Source organism: Pseudorasbora parva, chromosome 5 (genome assembly GCF_024679245.1).
Source record: "Pseudorasbora parva isolate DD20220531a chromosome 5, ASM2467924v1, whole genome shotgun sequence".
Classification (NCBI taxonomy): Eukaryota; Metazoa; Chordata; class Actinopteri; order Cypriniformes; family Gobionidae; genus Pseudorasbora; species Pseudorasbora parva.
In genome coordinates, this window is record NC_090176.1 from 20,161,715 (window position 1) to 20,180,405 (window position 18,691).

Consider the following 18,691-nt stretch of genomic DNA (forward strand, 5'->3'; position numbering starts at 1 on the left):
CAAACCCAGGATAAAACAGATGCAGGCACATATACAGGCAGGATATAGACAGATACAGGCAAACTTGATTGGAGCCTGAGTTCTCATCCTTTGGAAGTGCATGCGAATTGGTCTTTTCGACATCACTTCCCGACATCAGCTACAACTACAGAGTTTGAGGACGGGTCAAAGTAGATGATTGTTTGTGAGGAGCCAATGAAGACCATAGGCTGGCATTATGCAAATTTGTCACAAACCTACATAGGTTTGTGCATGGAAATAAGACCTGAATTACTGTTACCTCATTTCAGGCCGTTCAGAACCGATTCATACTTTTGGAGACATTCTAATTTACATTTGCTTTAAATAGTATGTCTAATGGATTTTGGGAGAAAGAAGGACTGTCAGAGAAAGTCAGCAGTGATCAGTCATTTTAGGCTGCAGTCAATATTTCCAAAGCAGAGAAGTAGCTAATCCATGTTGTTTCCTGAATGCTGTTTATAATTGGTGTCCACAGGGAGGCCAAGTGCCTGTCCGTAATTGAAATAATCAGCTGTTTGCTAATTAAAATGCTGGACAAAACACATGAAAAACATCAGCAAAAAACAATCAGCAACAGCGATTTTGTCTGTTTGTGATTATACAAATATTATACTACAATTAATATATAATAGATTAGAGAGTGCACACAGTCTGTAATTTTTATCTGTATGCATAAAAACCAGATGACCTACTGTATTTGTCAAAAGTACACATCAAATGCAAAGCACACTAAATACTGCATAATATATCCCATAATGCAGTGTGCATGACTCGGCCTTCTATTTCAAGTGGACCATTTCTTTTCTGAACCCAATTATTATTTTTTATCAGACTGCCAAAAGAAAAAAAGAAAAAAAAAGCCTATTATTTTCTTACTATTTTTTAAAGATTCCATTGAAGTGTTGCTGTGAATACCCAGCACCCCTCCATATAATGGTGTACAGAGTCCTTGAGCTGTGTCCTTAGAGAAATGAATGCCTGTGGCTCATTCCTGCAAGCCGATTGCCTTCAGTGACCCCTCGGTTTGCTCATGTCCATCTGGACCATTCAGTCCCACTGTACACATAAATGTCTGTAAACTGTTGTATAGTACTTTTATATTTACCAGAATAGGCTACTTATTTGTGGTGGTGAGAGACATTCTGTGAGCAAAACACAGCAGAAACTAATAATATTCATCCCCGCGTCATGACCGTCTGCTGAGAATCAGGGAGCTATGCAGGTGTTGGTAACTGTAAAAGTGTCAGAGATTTCATGTTGCTGAGTGGAAGAGCCCACACAAGTTTACAATTCAACAGCCTCAACAATCTCAAGTGTCAGGTGAAGTCGTAATAGATGGTCACAATTTTATTAACATCCAGAAAATAGGAGTAACTGCATTTTTAAACATTGTTTATTGAATTAATGTTAAACCTTCAGGCAAGTGAAATCCATTCAATGTAAGAATCTAGCAGGGGGGGTAATGATGTAAATGTTGGAGCAAAAGTGAAAAAAAGACCTCTGTAGTTTTAACTATTATAACGTGGGATATTGCATTATATTCTCCTCTGAATTAAATAAAAACCGAAAATGAACTGGTTATTTTCTGCCAGTAATTTTACGGACATTTCCATTAACTTTTAAAACATAACCTAATGCAATGCGTAATTCAAAATACAGGTAAAACATGTAAAAACAAAAAACACTACAGATCATTCATATTTATACAATACACTATGCCCTATTTTTACAGACTATTTTACAGTGTATTTCAGTGTTGTTTTAATTTAAATGTTATTTTAGTATTTATTAATAGTTTGAATTAGCTTTTTCATTTTAATTTTGTTGTGTGTGTTTTTTTTTATATTTTAATGTACCTTTAACTTAACAGTTTTAGTCATTTTTATACTTTCAAAATGTTTAAAAAAAGACTTACTTTTTGTTATATTTCTAGTTCTAGTTCAAATAATGAAAATATTTTTTAGCTTTAGTTTTAGTTAACAATAAAAATCCTGTTATATTCTAGGCTTGTTATGAGTTCATGTTTTTATTTATTCAATTATACAATTTAAAATAATCAATGGCATGCTGCATGTTATTATATGGCTATAATGAATAAAAAAAGGTACAACTCCGGTAATTTCAGGGAGGAAATATTGCCACTTTAAAAACAATTAATTTCTGACACTGGATTGGTTGTGTGAGATTGTTTTCACAGGCTGCGTCTGAAAGCATATCAGGCAATGATTTTGTGTTTGGAGACAAAGGTACACGAAACCTTTTGGACAGACTTCTGCAGCCACAGTCCCTTTCCAAACACAAATCTGTAAAATTCTTAAAAAAGGTAAGTAATACAGCATGGACACAAATGTCTAATAAATGGCCTCTTAAATGACTGGATAGAGAATATTCTTGAGTTATTTGCTTCTATATGAAAGCCAGAAACATAATGCCATCATTTTGATTCGGATCACTGTCTGATGTGCTGAAGACAGCCAAACAGCACATTTGTCAATTAAGACCATTATACCCCTTTGGGCACACCATATACTGCAATAATATAACCACAATATCTTTTCTTTTCATTTTTTTGTCTTCGGTGAAACATTTTTTTTTTTTTTTCTGCTTTGCTGCCTGCTAAATCACTGCTGTATGAAGCCATACAGCATCCAAGATATATCCATAGATGTATAACCCACCATGAAGAGAAGTGAAACAGACAGGCATTAAAGCATTAAATTAACAATTATGATTGGATCCTAAATATGTAAATATGCGTCAATCATCATCATGTCGAGATATGTCAAGGAAGTTTATTAATTGCACAAAATGTTGCTATTTTAAGCAAAAGCATGACGCTCTACTAACCTTTGTGTCCTATTAAATTACCCCGACAGAGCTTCATCTCTGGACTCATCTAAATGTTAAGGGCTCATGACGGATGACCTCATCCTGAGCGGACTCAACAGGGGTCTTACGTGAGATCAGAGGTTGCATTGCTTCTGGCCAAATGGCTTTTACTGTACGTTTAAAAAAAAAAAAAAAAGTATACTGCTTGTTCAAATTGCTTGATTAAAATGAGCTAAAGCAACACAATTGCTATACATTTTGCCCAAACTTAATTTGATTGTGTTCAATCTACTTAAATATAAGGCAAATTAAAGTCAAGCTTAATTTATTTGTGTTGTGTTACATGAATGATTTGTGTTGCATTAACTGAAACTGGGTAGGGCTTGTTAGTTCTCAGCATGATTTGCATAAATCAAGAGCAAGTAAATATTGTTATTTTATATGTAAAAGTGTTTTTTAATGTATTTTTGAGCAAAATGAGAAAGGGTGAGACTTGATAGTGTTTAATAGTTTAATATTAAATTATGTTGGAATTATTAGAACAATTTAAATTATTGTGGGTTAACACAATGTGTGGAGAAGACTGAAGCGTTTGCTTAGGCTGTGGACTAATACAACTAATGCCATTATGACGTTGCTAAAGGAGCTATTAATGCTTAGCATTTAAGATGCTATAATGTGTGCTGTTGCTAGCTAAAAGTTCTTCAGCTAGCTAGTGCAGTATTATAATTCAGTTGTGTAACATTAAAGTATATGAAATGGAAGTGGATGAATGAATATATGAAATTGAATGCCTGAATCATGACAGGGAGTCACATAAAATTCACTTTTTAAACATAAAAACAAGAAAACATAATTGAGTCACTAAAAATGTATTCATTCCATGATGTTGAAGTTACATGAACAAATTAAGTTTGTTTAACGTAATTCATTCATATGGGCCCGATGTACACTATTAAATCATGTAAATTCAACGCACATTTTTTTCAGTGTACATTGTTAAGTTAGAACAGCACATGTTTGAACTATTTTATTCCCAACTGGTGGGTGTCTACAGTATGTAGTGTTATGGTCCCATGTAGTGTTAATTTCAACATTAAACTCTAACTGTGACAATATCAAACTCATGCAGTATTATTGACTGAAAAAGACTAAACTAAAATGGGTTATACTTTTTTAAGGTGTCTGATCGTGTTACAGAGTAAAAAGCACTTAGTAATAATAACTGATTCTCCACACATATAGTATACGTTTATCAAATACTTTAAGTTAAAATCCGCTAAACCCCAGCATCAGTCCATTCAGAAAAAAAAAATTGGCAAAAAAACTCTTAACGCAACTTTCATTTTTCAGCAAAGTCCACAGAAACCATGAATCGGATCATGTGATTTCAAGATGAATGGCGTTGTACGAAAGAGCCATCTTTCATTTACCAAGCTTCCATGGTTGTAGCTGCAATGACAGGATTTTGCGAGTAGCACAACAGTGTTTCTTGTGCTTCTGTAAAACTCTGACAGAAACGGACAGTCATTGTAATGAAGTATGTTCGTGTGGGAAGAAGGAAGCGGGAACCGGCGAACATTTGAAGGACTTTAATCAAATAAACAAACTGAAAGTAAAAGTGGCAGCCCCTGACGGGTTACTGCTGCCCGCACATAACAAAACTTGAACAAAACCATAACATAAAGTCCAGGCCTGGTCCTCTCTTGTCCTTCACTGGTGTCGCTTGTACTTATATGCCTCCGAGCTCCCTCATGCGAGGACTCGAGACCGATGTGGCTCGCAGGTGACGCTCATTCTCAATCGCGCACCGACCTCGCTCGCTCCTTGCATGTATCTTGCTTGTCCGCCTCGCCACAATCATTTGCAATGTTTCCAGTTGATATGGCAACTGTTTTCTACGTATTTTTGTCAATACAGCTGGACTTTGCACACAAAAAAACACACATGGATTTAGCTAGTTTCGCAGCAAAAGAATTTGTTAAATACCCATGAATTGACTAAAGTGTCCTTTTTGAAAGTAAGGCATTACAATAATCCGGTTGTTATGTCTGATGTCACGCGGCAGAAATTCCGGGTACAAATGCTGGACCATACCACAAGAAAACAACAAACAGAGCTAATATACACACACACAATGTGGTGTAATACTCCAAAAATTATAATCTTAACATTTATCTCCATACCAAAATTCCAGATGTCCAGACAGTGATTCATCTTTTATAAATTGTAAAAATATTAATGTATGTGATGCTGTGAGCATAGAGACTGTTTAAAGACTGTAAAGTATTTAAAATCTTTAACTTTTTTAAAGTGTTCAACGTGATCTCATGAGAATACGTGTCTATGTTTACGTAACGTGTGTTTCTACAACACGTACATTTACTTAAATGTTTTACTTATGTTAAAGGGGTGATGAATTGAGAAATCAACTTTCCCTTGAGCTTTAACTATATATATATATATATATATATATATATATATATATATATATATATATATATATATATATATATATATATATATATATATATATATATATATATATATATATATATATATATATATAATTATTATTAATATTTTCTTTTTTTTCTTTTTTTTTATCAGGCTCTTTCTAATTTCACTTTAATGGCAATTAGAATAGGGCAGTGGTTCCCAAACCTGTCCTGGAGGACCCTCAGCACTGCACATTTTGTATGTCTCCCTAATCAGACACACCCACTTCAGGTCTTGCTATCTCTACTAATGAGCTGATGAGTTGGATCAGGGGTGTCTGATGAGGGAAACATGCAAAATGTGCAGTGCTGGGGGTCCTCCAGCACAGGTTTGGGAACCACTGGAATAGGGGTTTGGTTTAGGGGTAATTGCATGTAATTATGCATATGTTATAGTTATTACTACATTAACTACATGTAACGTGCAACAAGGACACTGTCAAATTGATAGTTTAGAACTACTGGAATTACTATTTGGAATTTCACTGTTTTAGCTCTTGAGATAATCTTTTGAGTCTTTAGAGACTGTGTTCATGTATGATAATATTATAAATCAGGAGAATAGAGAAAATTAGTAAATAAATAAACCCCATAAAATGTGAATAACATTCTCTTGATTTGTGCTTAAAGCTAAACTGTGTGATATTTTCCCCCATCTAGCGGTGAAAAGGTATATGACCGTCCAGTTTCTTTTCTTCTCAATTCCAATTTTGTTTTAACTCATACGGTGGGAGATTTAGTCCAAGATTAACATGGCAATCCCTCTCTTCACATTCGACATGGTGCCATCGAATGTTAAAACTCGAAAAGTGAAGCTTGTATTTACTGTTTGAAAGAACTAAGTGTTTTTAGCTAAGAATAAACAAAAAAATGTACAAAGTCTAGCTAGTGCAATGATTCTGATGAAATGTTAAAAATTAATTTCTCAAATGACAAAAATATGTTATCAATGTAATCAAGATTACATTTTTTAGCAAAATATTTGTGATAATAAGTTTAACCATTATACAGCATGTCTAAAATACAGCATGACTAAGTTTTCACTTGCTAAAACTAGTCTAAAATTTGGATTAAGCCTAGTCCTAGCCTAAAACGCATGTTTGAGCTGTTTTAACAGAAAGCAACTTGCACTGGGAAATCTTAAAATGTAATAATGTTGTTCAATTTCTAAAAATTCCTTAAGGCCTAATCCTGGCTTAATCTAAGAACTGTGACCTGTGAGTCTGTGAAACCAGGACATTGGCGGTTTTCACAGAGATTAAGCTTAGTCCTAGACTAAAATGGCCCTTTAAATCAGATTAGTCTGCATTCTCTGTCATGGTTTTAAATAATCCTAGACTTAGTCTAGTCGTTAGTAGAGTTCCCGGCCAACATTCATGAAATGGGCTAAAAAAGGGCCCCATGTAGGATTGTCCGCTGGTTCTATAATGGCCCCACGTTAATTGACCAGATGGATTTCATAAAGGATGGCACTTGCCACGGTGGAACCCAACTGGGCAACAATGCGCAAAACCCATCTCGGTCCCAACTTTAATTTAATAAACTGATTTCCTGGAGGAAGACTAAAGCTACTCCAGGACTAAATTGAGGCTTAAATTAAACCTACCTGGAGGCAGGTTTAACTTCAGATTAATATGTTTCAAAGAAGACACATGTATTACTTGGCGTTACATCCACCAGCTGGAGTGCGTTGATTTCCATTAGAGAGCACTCCTCTCGTCTTCTTGGCTTTTCCATCATGAACTACACATGCCATAACCAAAGCTACTAGACGGTAAGCGTGCAACCATAAGCCAAAAAAAGGTAACAGCTAATGCTAACACTATGGCTGTGTCTGTACACAGGAAAGGAGACCAGAGGCCTTTTTCTTTTTCTTTTTTTGTTGCATGGATGTCAATGGCGAAGAGGCCTTTCTCTACACTGAATAAACTGCTTTTGGGAGGAAAAAGTTTATAATTAATTTAATCGATTGCCTGTCCACTAATCTTCAACATGTTTTACGCTAAACAATACTTTAGTTGGGAGCAATATTTAGATTTGACCTTGATTAAAAAAAAAGGTTATTTAATAAGAGAGGGCAGAGTAGGGAATTTTTCACAACACTTATAGGACTCATTTACAGCATAGTTTTTAATAGTAATATTCAGTGACTGATATTGTATATTGTCTAAAGAAAATAAAAATACTGATGTTTTCTTTCTTTGGCTTTCAGGTTTTACCAGTTAGGATAATAATTGAATTGTATTGCCTGTTATTACGGCATGTACGCATGTGATGCTGACATTATGTTAATGAATATAGAGAAAATGAATAATTGAATAATAAATATTGTGTTATATTGTATGTTGTTTAATGAAAAAAAAAAAAGTGTTCTTTCTATCACCGCCAGAATAATCTTATACTGTAATGATTTCTGGTGTGTGCTTAATGATGAGGATATAATGCTTTTTATTGAATGATGGTAAAATATAATTTTAATGAATTAATTATGTATTAAATTATAATTATGTTTTACTCTTAAATGTAGTTTTATGCACCTTGCAGTGACTAGTACGTTGCAGCTATAAAGAGATTTGAGCTTTTTTGTTTCGTTTTTTTTGCAGTAAAGCAAGTACATTCCACAAACAATGCAGTCCCACAGTATGTTTCCTAGCGATATAACACCAAAAAAAGAACATTAATTAAGACCAACTTCTCAAAAAATTAGCATATTGTGATAAAGTTAATTATTTTCCATAATGTAATGATCAAATAATGTTTTATATATATATATATAACGGAAAAATTGGCCGTGGAAAATTATTCGGCCCCCTTAAGTTAATACTTTGTTGCGCCACCTTTTGCTGCGATTACAGCTGTAAGTCGCTTGAGGTATGTCTCTATCAGTTTTGCACATCGAGAGACTGAAATTGTTGCCAATTCCTCCTTGCAGAACAGCTCGAGCTCAGTGAGGTTGGATGGAGAGCGTTTGTGAACAGCAATTTTCTTCCAGAATGGTCCTGTATTTGGCTCCATCCATCTTCCCATCAATTTTAACCATTGTCCCTGTCCCTGCTGAAGAAAAGCAGGCCCAAAGGATGATCCTGCCACCACCATGTTTGACGGTGGGGATGGTGTGTGTTCAGGGTGATGAGCTGTGTTGCTTTTACGCCAAACATAACGTAAATTTTGGTTTCATCTGACCAGAGCACCTTCTTCCACATGTTTGGTGTGTCTCCCAGGCTGCTTGTGGCAAACTTTAAACAAAACTTTTTTCTTCTTGCCACTCTTCCAGAAAGGCCAGATTTGTGCAGTATACGACTGTCTATGTATATATGTCGTCCTATGGACAGAGTCTTCCACCTCAGCTGTAGATCTCTGCAGTTCCTCCAGAGTGATCATGGGCCTCTTGGCTGCATCTCTGATCAGTCTTCTCCTTGTATGAGCTGAAAGTTTAGAGGGACGGCCAGGTCTTGGTAGATTTGCAGTGGTCTGATACTCCTTCCATTTCAATATTATTGCTTGCACAATGCTCCTTGGGATGATTAAAGCTTGGGAAATCTTTTTGTATCCAAATCCGGCTTTAAACTTCTCCACAACAGTATCTCGGACCTGCCTGGTGTGTTCCTATGTTCTTCATGATGCTCTCTGCGCTTTAAACGGACCTCTGAGACTATCACAGTGCAGGTGCATTTATACGGAGACTTGATTACACACAGGTGGATTCTATTCATCATCATTAGTCATTTAGGTCAACATTGGATCATTCAGAGATCCTCACTGAACTTCTGGAGAGAGTTTGCTGCACTGAAAGTAAAGGGATAATTTTGCACGCCCAATTTTTCAGTTTTTGATTAAAAAAAATTTTGATAAAAAAGTTTGAAATATCCAATCAATTTCGTTCCACTTGATGATTGTGTCCCACTTCTTGTTGATTTTTCACAAACAATTACAGTTTTATATAATTATGTTTTAAGCCTGAAATGTGGCAAAAGGTTGCAAAGTTCAAGGGGGCCGAATACTTTCGCAAGGCATTGTATATAGGGTATATATAATAAAGCCCTATTCGCACATGACTAGTATTACAGGGACCTCTGGTGCTTTGTAATAATTGCAGAGAATGTCTGTGATCTTAATCCCGTGCGAATCGGCCATGTCTATAATCTGTAAAGCAAAAATTCCCCCGCAAATTACCTACCATATTCCGCTGAACACCGAGGTCCTGTGATAATAGTAGTTCTTTGCGAATCTGTGATTTGGCCAGGATTAGGCGGATCATATATATCATTTTTGTAAGGTTTTTGTTTCCTGTGCGCATTTCTATCTTTATCTTTCACGAAGTATGGAGGCTGCATTCATAATACGCACCGTTATGAATTTGCGCACGGATTACACTTTCACTTTAGAATGAGTATCAATTTGGGAGCAAATTGCTTGAAAAGTGTGTTTAATAATAATAGCAATACTATTCTTAATAAAAAACAGGACAACACAAAAGTACAATGACAAGCTCGCTTAAATGGGCGCTTTTACATTTAGCTTTGAAACTGAATCTTCCGCCATATTGTCAGCTTCTCACACGTGATAAATGAAATCTGACTCCTGCCGCTGTGCTCAGTTCAGTTTTTAACTGTATAGCATCTGTTTTCTAACTGAATTAAATTATTTGTATTACTATAAAACGATCAAAACGATATCGATACATATGACTGTCACATTCATATGTCACATTTGACATATCCGGGAGATAAGTCAGTAAATTCGAGTAAAATAACAGGCTTTGCTTATCCCGTGCGAATGTGCCACCTAAAACTCAGATGTGGGGGAGTAATTTCTAAATCACAGAGGTCCCTAGATAATACTAATCCCGTGCGAATAGGGCTAAAGACAACCTCTGCCATAACCCACTGCCTGGACTCATTATTGTTTTATTCACTTCCACCTGTGTGTCATTACCCTGGTTAAGTATAAGCTAATTTTTTTGTCACTTTCCTGTGTTTTGGTTCCGACCTTCTGCCCGATTTCCTGGATTCCCCTATTTGCCCGTGCTTTCTTCCCTGTTGTTTGTTTTGGATCGTCTTCCCTGTAGTTTTGACCCTTGCCTGTCATATTGGATTATGATGGTGGATTATCCCTAATAAAAACTGTGTTTGGATCCTTAACCCGTGTTTCAGAGCGATTTCTGACACTTGGATACATACAGTTGTGGTTAGAATTATTGCCACTATTGTCAAATAAAACTTACCAAAAAAAAAAAAAAAAAAAAACAGTAAAGGTTGACTTAATATGATTTTTGTGTGTTTTTTGTTTTGTTTATGTTTTACTAAAAAAAGCTTTTGACACAGGACTAAGACTAAATAAAAAAGCTTGTTCTGATGGGGGTCAACGGAGAGGAATATGCTAAATGCAAATGATAGAATTCAACTAATCATGTAATCATGCTTAGTTAGCAAACAGGCTTAGAGGAGAAAATGCAATATTGCATTGCAGAGTAAAGAGATTTACTAAGATTTCAACAAAAAAAAAAAAAAAAAAAAAAAATCAAAAATGAATGTGCAGTGCATGCTAACAGTCCAAAATCGGTGGATTTGAAGAGGCTGTTGGAGCACTATGTGATGGCGATAATGACAGACGTGTGTTTGATGATCAGGGTTTATTATGGACCCAACAACAGAGAGCCCAGCAGCCTCTGCTGATGGAGGAAATGGACAGCGAATTGGCGAGAAGTCTCTGATTAGGCTCCTCAGTGGCAATGCACTAAATTTAGCCTGGACCCCCGAGATATGCTGAACGCTTACTCCAAACCACACTGCTTGTTTTTCGCTGTAAAATGTGAATGTGTAGTAGTGTGTGTCTTAAAGAGCTGTTTTGACGGTCTTTGGTGTAACTTAATAAAACCAAGAAAAGTTCAATGTGTCTTTAAATAGCATTTTTGACACAAATAAAACCAGTTCATTTTGATGTTGAAATAATCACATTAATTTTTATAGCAATGAACAAAGAATTTTTGTTTCATACAGATTCATTATTTATATTTGAGTCTAATTAATGTTCTTTTGTTTTCTTCATCTTATGTTTAATTCCATTATTATTAGTGTCTAGAAAGGCTCTAAAAATTATCTAATTTACTATTCAGTTTTCACATTTTTGAAATCCAGTCACAACCATGATGCTCACAATCCTGTTAAAGCGCACAACAGCCTGAAACCTGGAGGACACTGGGGTTATGACTTGATATGCTGCAAGTGGCATTAGAGCCTATCATGTAATGTCCATCACTAATCCAGTATAAGGAAATTTTAACTTCTGCTTTCTTATAGTAAAGCAGCTAACCTTCATTGCTAATACTGGCTTACCTATTTTTAATACTTTGAAATATTTTATACTTTGATATTTTGTTAAATGTTTTAACGTTAATATTTAAGGGGATGCTTTTATATAAGTCTGTACAATATTTGTCATAACTACTGTAGATTTGCACAATCGATTCTTCAAATCAATAAACAGTCCCTCGCGTCTTAATGCCCAGAGGATGAACATGCAACGGATGCAGTGAAGTCGTCTGAATTATTTACATGCTTTGACTGGGATTTTAATAGCAGTGGAAAGACTGCAAACTCTATTTCCTGAATAGACACCGCTGACCTCATTTAGATCTGTGAAATTAAATGAACCCATTTAATCCAAATTTTTCCCATCAATGTGAGCACATGTATTTCACTTCTTGAACAGCCTAATGAAACATCATCATGTCTTTACTAAGAGTTAGTAAAAGTGTTTGATTACTTAGTTTTTACAAGTGCGCAGAGCTAGAAAGAAGTCATGATTCCAGCCTTTTTCCATGTCTTGTGAGGACTCTTTTGTTAGTTCCTGTTTTGTAGTCCTTTGTAGTTTTTCATGTTGATTAGTTCTCCCAGATGTTTCCCATTAAGCCACTCCCTCTTGTTATCTTGTTAGCCTTGTTTCCCTGTGTGTATATATACCTCTGTGATTCAGTTGTTGTTTGTCAGTTGATGTTCTCCTGTATGTGTGTTCTGGTTGTTACCCTCCTGCCTGTTTTGTATACTCTTGTTCTTTTACATTTGATGCTGTTTGTCATTAAATTGTTTATGCTGCACTTGGATTCTTATCTCTCCTCATCCCTGCTCACATAATGACGGTCGAGTTGCGCTTGCGTGCTACAAGTAAACACAGAAGCTGGTGACTGGTGGTCTTTCTAATCAGCTTTAGCCACGACTCTTAAAGGACAACTCCGGTGAGAAATGAACCTAGGGGTAATTAACAGATGGTTACCGAGTAGATCGTTCGCTGGGATGTTTTCATGAAAATCAATTGTAAAGAGTTTTATCTCTAAAAACAGATTAGCTTATAGCGCTTGTCTATGGGAAACAAGGGTAGTCAAATTAAATCACTAGTTAATACACTAACAAGGCTCAAAATAGCCTCACACTAACCCGGTAGCATAATGAGGGTCCCTACATGCAAACCGAAGCATTGAGAACTTTTGTAAGTGTACAAACAGTTTAATAAGAAGATACTTTATAAACACAGTGCATTATGCGTTCACGGACAGGCGCCATCTTGGAAAACAGTCTCGACGAATCGATCTACGAGCGTTCTGCTAAGTGAGCTAGTTGATAGGAATTAAGTTTGTGAAATGTAATTATATGGACATTTTTATTTTTATTTATTTTCTGTCACGTTCAGTGCTTTCTTCCGGAAACAACGGACCATAGAAGATTTCAAGTCACAGTTCATCACTTAGCACAGCACTCGTGGCTCGACGACTCAAGACTGTTTTCCAAGATGGCGCCTGTCCGTGAATGTGTAATGCACTGTGTTTATCTTCTTATTAAACTGTTTGTACACTCACAAAGTTCTCAATGCTTCGGTTTGCATGTAGGGACCCTAATTATGCTACTGTGTTAATGTGACGCTATTTTTAGCCTTTTTAGTGGTATTAACTAGCGATTTAATTTCACTACCCAGTGCCCCATAGACAAGCGTTTTTAGAGATAAAACTCTTTGCATTCGATTTTCATGAAAACACATCCCAGAGAACGATCTACTCTGTAACCATCTGTTAATTACCCCTAGGGTCATTCCTCAGTGGAGTTGTCCTTTAAAAAGGGAAGATGTGTTCGGAGTTTTGCCGACCAGATACGGCGAAAGTTTCATCTTCACATGTTTACTAGCTTCAACTAGCTCCACTTCACCTTTGATGTTCTGGTTGGTTGTAGCGCTATCTTATTGCGTGCGGAGGGAGTTTGAAAGACAGCTGTTTATCCCACCCCTCGGATTGAGCCCTGTCAATGGTGAGTTTCCAGACCAAACATCTTGATGTGGGTCTGGCTTGTCAGGCTAGTGTTACCTCATACTCATGCCCGAAAAAGTGGAAATGGCGCCCGCGACTGTGTCCCGTCATAATCAAAGTCCCGCTGCTCACGAGCCATGTTGTGTAACAATCAGCGGCCGTGCTCAGCTCCACAACACTCGGTCCTGATCTGCTTCATATTACGTTAATAACTGCATCCATGAACATGAGTTCTGCCCAAATCCTATCTTGATTCTTTTCCACCCTCTGTGAGGTGAAGACCACATGTCCCCAGTTTCTGCACTCAAACTTGGCATCATCAAAGTACGCTTTTGTTTCAAATTGTCTCTAGCAGACGGAAAAGTTACATAAGCTGTGTCTCATTTCAGAAGGCTGCGTCCTCCGGAGGTCGCATTTGAAGGGTACAGACGTCATAAGGCCGGCTCATTTCAAAAAAGTGAGTAGGATACTTCAAAGGCAACCTTCAAATGCGTCCATCTTTCACAGGATTTCGGAGTGTGCACGAGGAGTATCCTTCACGGCTGGAGATTACCCACAGTTCTTTGCGTCTCCGTTAACAACCGTCATATTTTTTTTATATTATATGAAAAAATGGCACCACCGCCAGATATACATGCGAGCGTAGGTGTGGTGTTTAAATTAAGAAGTTCAAGCTTTTTTGTTGTTGTTTTTTAAGCTCTACTACCTCAAACATAGTTGTGGTAAACAGGATTACAACTGTTTAGTGCATTTTAAAAGTTTAGAACAGTACATTGCTGTCAAGAAAAGAAACATTTCATAGTCATTTTCAAGTTATAAATAATTTTCATTCATATAACTGGCGTGAGTGCGCAACGAGGCTGAACGTGTTGGCATAGTAACGTGATACTTCCTGCCTGTGTGTCCTATGAAGGACGTCTCGTTTAATTCTGATTGAGGACACTCCGTATACTGCATCCTACACAGGATGGGTCCTCCGGAGGACGCAGCCTTCGAAACTTAACGAAATGAGACACAGCTATAGTGTAGCTTTATCTGACTAACTTAATTGTGTTATTATTTATGATTTTTATTATTATCTACTTCATTTATTATTTACCTAACTTACTAATTTAAATCTCAGGGGGACCTTCTCTTAAATATGTTAGGTCAAAGAAATTTTAGCGACAAAAAAGTTGGGCATGCATGTATGAATATGAAATTACATTAATTTGTACATTTTAATCTGCTTGAAAGACAAAAGCATTCCAAAAACATTGCATTAAATAACTCACTAAAACTGAGTCATAATTTAAATAACAATTAATGTGTTAACCAGAAGTTAAATAGATATGCAATGTTGCAATGTTGAGAAAACACTAGTTTAAAAGTGAGAAAGAAAAAAAACTGTTACTAGTGAAATGCTTTCTGCAAATCCAGTGATGAAGGGCTGTGTGGGTCTCAGTTTTCAGTGATGGTCACATGGCTAGTGGCTGGTCTGTGTGTGCGATTCCACAAACCTGGAAGACCTTCTGAAGATGTACAAGCAGTAGGCACTTTTTAAAAAGTCAAATTTAAAAGATAAATTATATGTAGTAGGGAGAATCAATTAATTATGATTATTTTACTGGCATTGCTAGAATAACATGTAATCATGTAATGTAGTCTGATTGTGATTGTTTTAAAAAGTAATATAATCTAATTACAAGTCCTTATTTTTGGGGAATCCGATTACATAATCCAAATTCCATGTAATCATTTACTAGTTCTGTAAGCGTAACAGAGGCCAGCTAGTAGTAGTTGCTGTGCGAGTAAACCTCACTCCTCTGATCTCAAGAGACGCACTAGCGACTGACGCTAGGGGTTGCAGCCTTTAGCCTCCTTGTTAAAGCGTCCGACTCTCATTCCGGTGGATCCCGGGATCGAGTCCCGGTACGAACAGAAGGGGTTACAAAAGCATGATGAAATGTTGCAAATAAAGTAACTTTATATGAGACAGTTGTAGGCGAAGGGGAAGGATAATGCATAAAAGCATGCTACATTTGACTTTACTTTAATTTTACTTTAACATATTGTAGTTTGAAAGTAGTTTTGAAGTAATCAACGTATTTCTTTTTTTCAAAATGGTGCTTTCTGTTTCTCAACTGGACCTATTTACATATTTAATTGTATTAAATATAATAATTTAATACAATAATATTAAATTGTAATCATGATTTACTGTGGGCTATATAAAACATGGCATATTCAGAACTATTAAATATTATATGTCCCAAATATGGCACAAGGACATGTAATATGGAGCATGACCGAGACAACTCTGTCATGTGACTATTTACAACAGCCATGTTAAAATGTTCACCTGAAAATCTGTGTATGCTTTGATTACAGTTCACACTAATGCATTAACAAGTCTTGTTAGTTCTTCACTTATATGCAAATGTTAGTCACAGGAGGAATTAAAAAGGTTTAATTAAATAGGTAAACTACACCAGGTTTCCACATAGACACACTTTTATTTTACTTTTGGTTTTATCATCTCCCATTGGATTACTGCATTAGAAACTAATAAACCATATGATTATAATTACACTGGCATCTGAATTACTGCAAGCATATAACAAGCATTGCCCATTTCCCTATTTTGATATACTCCATGAGTGCTGAATGATTACTATAATAGTTCTCTAGTTATATGGTTAAGGGTAAGGACTGAAATGAAGGACAAAAACACCCTGGAGTCATCATGAAGGTAAATGAATCAACGTATGTTAAAAGTCCATAATCGCTAGATTTGATGTGGCTGTTGGAGTGATGGCACTAATGACAGACAGACATGTGTTTGATGATAAGGGCTTATTCTTGACACAAGAACAGAGCCCCGCAGCCTCTGCTGATGGATGAAATGGACATCAAATATGTGACTACAAAACCATAAGTCATGAGTCGTGCAGGTATATTTGTGGCAATAGCCAGCAATACATTGTATGGGTCAAATTTTTAGATTTTTCTTTTATGCAAAAAATCATTAGAAAATTAAGTAAATATCACACTGTAAAAAAAAAATATATATATATATATATATATATATATATATATATATATATATATATATATATATATATATATATATATATATATATATATATATATATATATATATATATATATATAGTGACTGATTATATCTAAATTTTTCAGTTGGCCGAATTGAAATTCTGTGAATTGATGCAATTTAATTCACTGAAATTCAATTTGGCCAACTGGAAATTTTAGATGTGATCAGTCACTAGGAAATTTTCAATTGCTGCCTGATTGTATTTATTTTTTACAGTGCATGCTCCATTAAGATATTTCCTATATATCAAACATGTACTATTATTATTAGTAATATGCATTGTCTAGGACTTCATTTGGACAACATTAATGGCGGGTATCTCAATATTTAGATTTATTTTGTTTTTTGTTTGTTTTTGACCCCCTCAGATTCTCAGATTCCAGATTTTTAAATCCTTGTGTCTCTGCCAAATATTGTCCAATCCAATGCAAAAAAAAAAAAAAAAAAAAAAAAAAAAAAAAAAAAAACATACATCAACTGAAAACTTATAGCACACCATATAATCAGTTTTTTGTTTTGTTTTTGTTTTTTTGTGATTATTTAAAATGAGAGAATTTGCAATTATTTTATTTTTATAAAAGTTATTTTATTTTTATAAGTGTATTTTTTATTTTTATTTTGGCAAAATATTTAAGTTTGTCTTGGATAATTTTTTTTCATTATATCAGGTAACATTTTAAGCGGTCATATGGTGATGTTACAATGTGCCCCTGTTGAGCATATTGTCACATTTCGCGTCCATTATTTCGGGGTAAATCAAGAAAAAAGTATACACTGTATTAATGAAACAAAACCACACAATTGACGTGTGCAATTAATGTGAGAAAAAAAATACTCTGAACCCCAAGTTGATTTACACAAACTGAGAAAGTCAAAACACTTAGGTTGTGCCCATATCCAATGTGCGAATTATTCAGTGAGGTGTTGGGGGCGGCGCAACCGACTTTTGGCGCACCTAGAACCGAAGCGTTGATTAGCATCAACTATAGACTTTTAAACAAACATTTTATATTAAACTCTTGCGATACTTATAGGCCTATTATAAAGTGCTAAATAATAAGCTGCTGGTTTTGCAGGCTGAACACGCTAAATCAGCCTACTGTTACTATGGTTACCTCCTAGATGTAGGCGAGCGTAGGCTCTGACTAACTAACTTTTTTTATTTTATTTATGTATTTGTTTGTTTATTTATTTATTTTGTAATTATGTGTAGGCAATATAATAGGCTATTTAACACCCCAACCCAACCACTATAGACTCTTTTTTGTGGGGGTTCTCCTGCCTCACCTTAAAGTCGAAACATGGTAAATGTAAGCTTTGATAGAGTGAACGTGTGACTTGAATGAACGATGTAAAACGGCGTCCTGAGTGTCGAGAGATCCTCACCTTTGGGTCGCGCTGGTTCCGTCTTGGGCAGCAGAAGCGCATCTCCGCAGGTGCCGTTGGGGATCTCCATACTTCCGTTTGAGGTCCCGTTCAGAACCGAGCTGTTCTGAAGCAGGAGACATGCCCAAATCCCAGACGTATCATTTAAATCCATTTCGGACATAACCACAACTATTATATATTAGCAGTTCCTCCCAATCATCAGTCAACAATAAAGTGTCTAATGAGAGCGCAAAAGTGGCTTAGAACGTATTTAACATTTAAAGAGGATAAATTAAGCACAAAAAAAAGGTAATCAGGGAGAAATAGGATTAGTTTATGCTGTAATAAATGGTTTCAACCGTTGATGCTCAGCAGTGTGAAGGCACAGTTGCTCTGTATGAGAATGCGATGAAGCGCTGAGCGGCACTGAGTCTCTCGCGCGTGGACTGAGGGTTTATTGATGAGCTCTTAAACAGCAGGGGTGGGAGTTTGGGGGTGTGTCGGTGGGATTCGGGGATTTGAGCATCCTGGAGAGGAGGAGACATTGAAATGAGTTTGTGGAGTAGACTACGTGCATTAAAGGCT

The 18,691-nt window shown here is 35.9% G+C and overlaps 1 protein-coding gene across 2 annotated transcripts in view; it reads right to left on the reverse strand.

The window, feature by feature from the left end:
* Positions 1 to 18,457, reverse strand: part of cckbrb (cholecystokinin B receptor b) — a 57,065-nt gene extending 38,608 nt beyond the window's left edge. For both annotated transcript variants that reach the window (XM_067444944.1, XM_067444943.1), the window contains exon 1: positions 18,125 to 18,457. In XM_067444944.1, the coding sequence (XP_067301045.1) occupies positions 18,125 to 18,287 (163 nt within the window). In that variant the 5' untranslated portion in view covers positions 18,288 to 18,457. The remainder of the gene's footprint in view (positions 1 to 18,124) is intronic.
* Between the last annotated feature and the right edge of the window lie 234 nt (positions 18,458 to 18,691).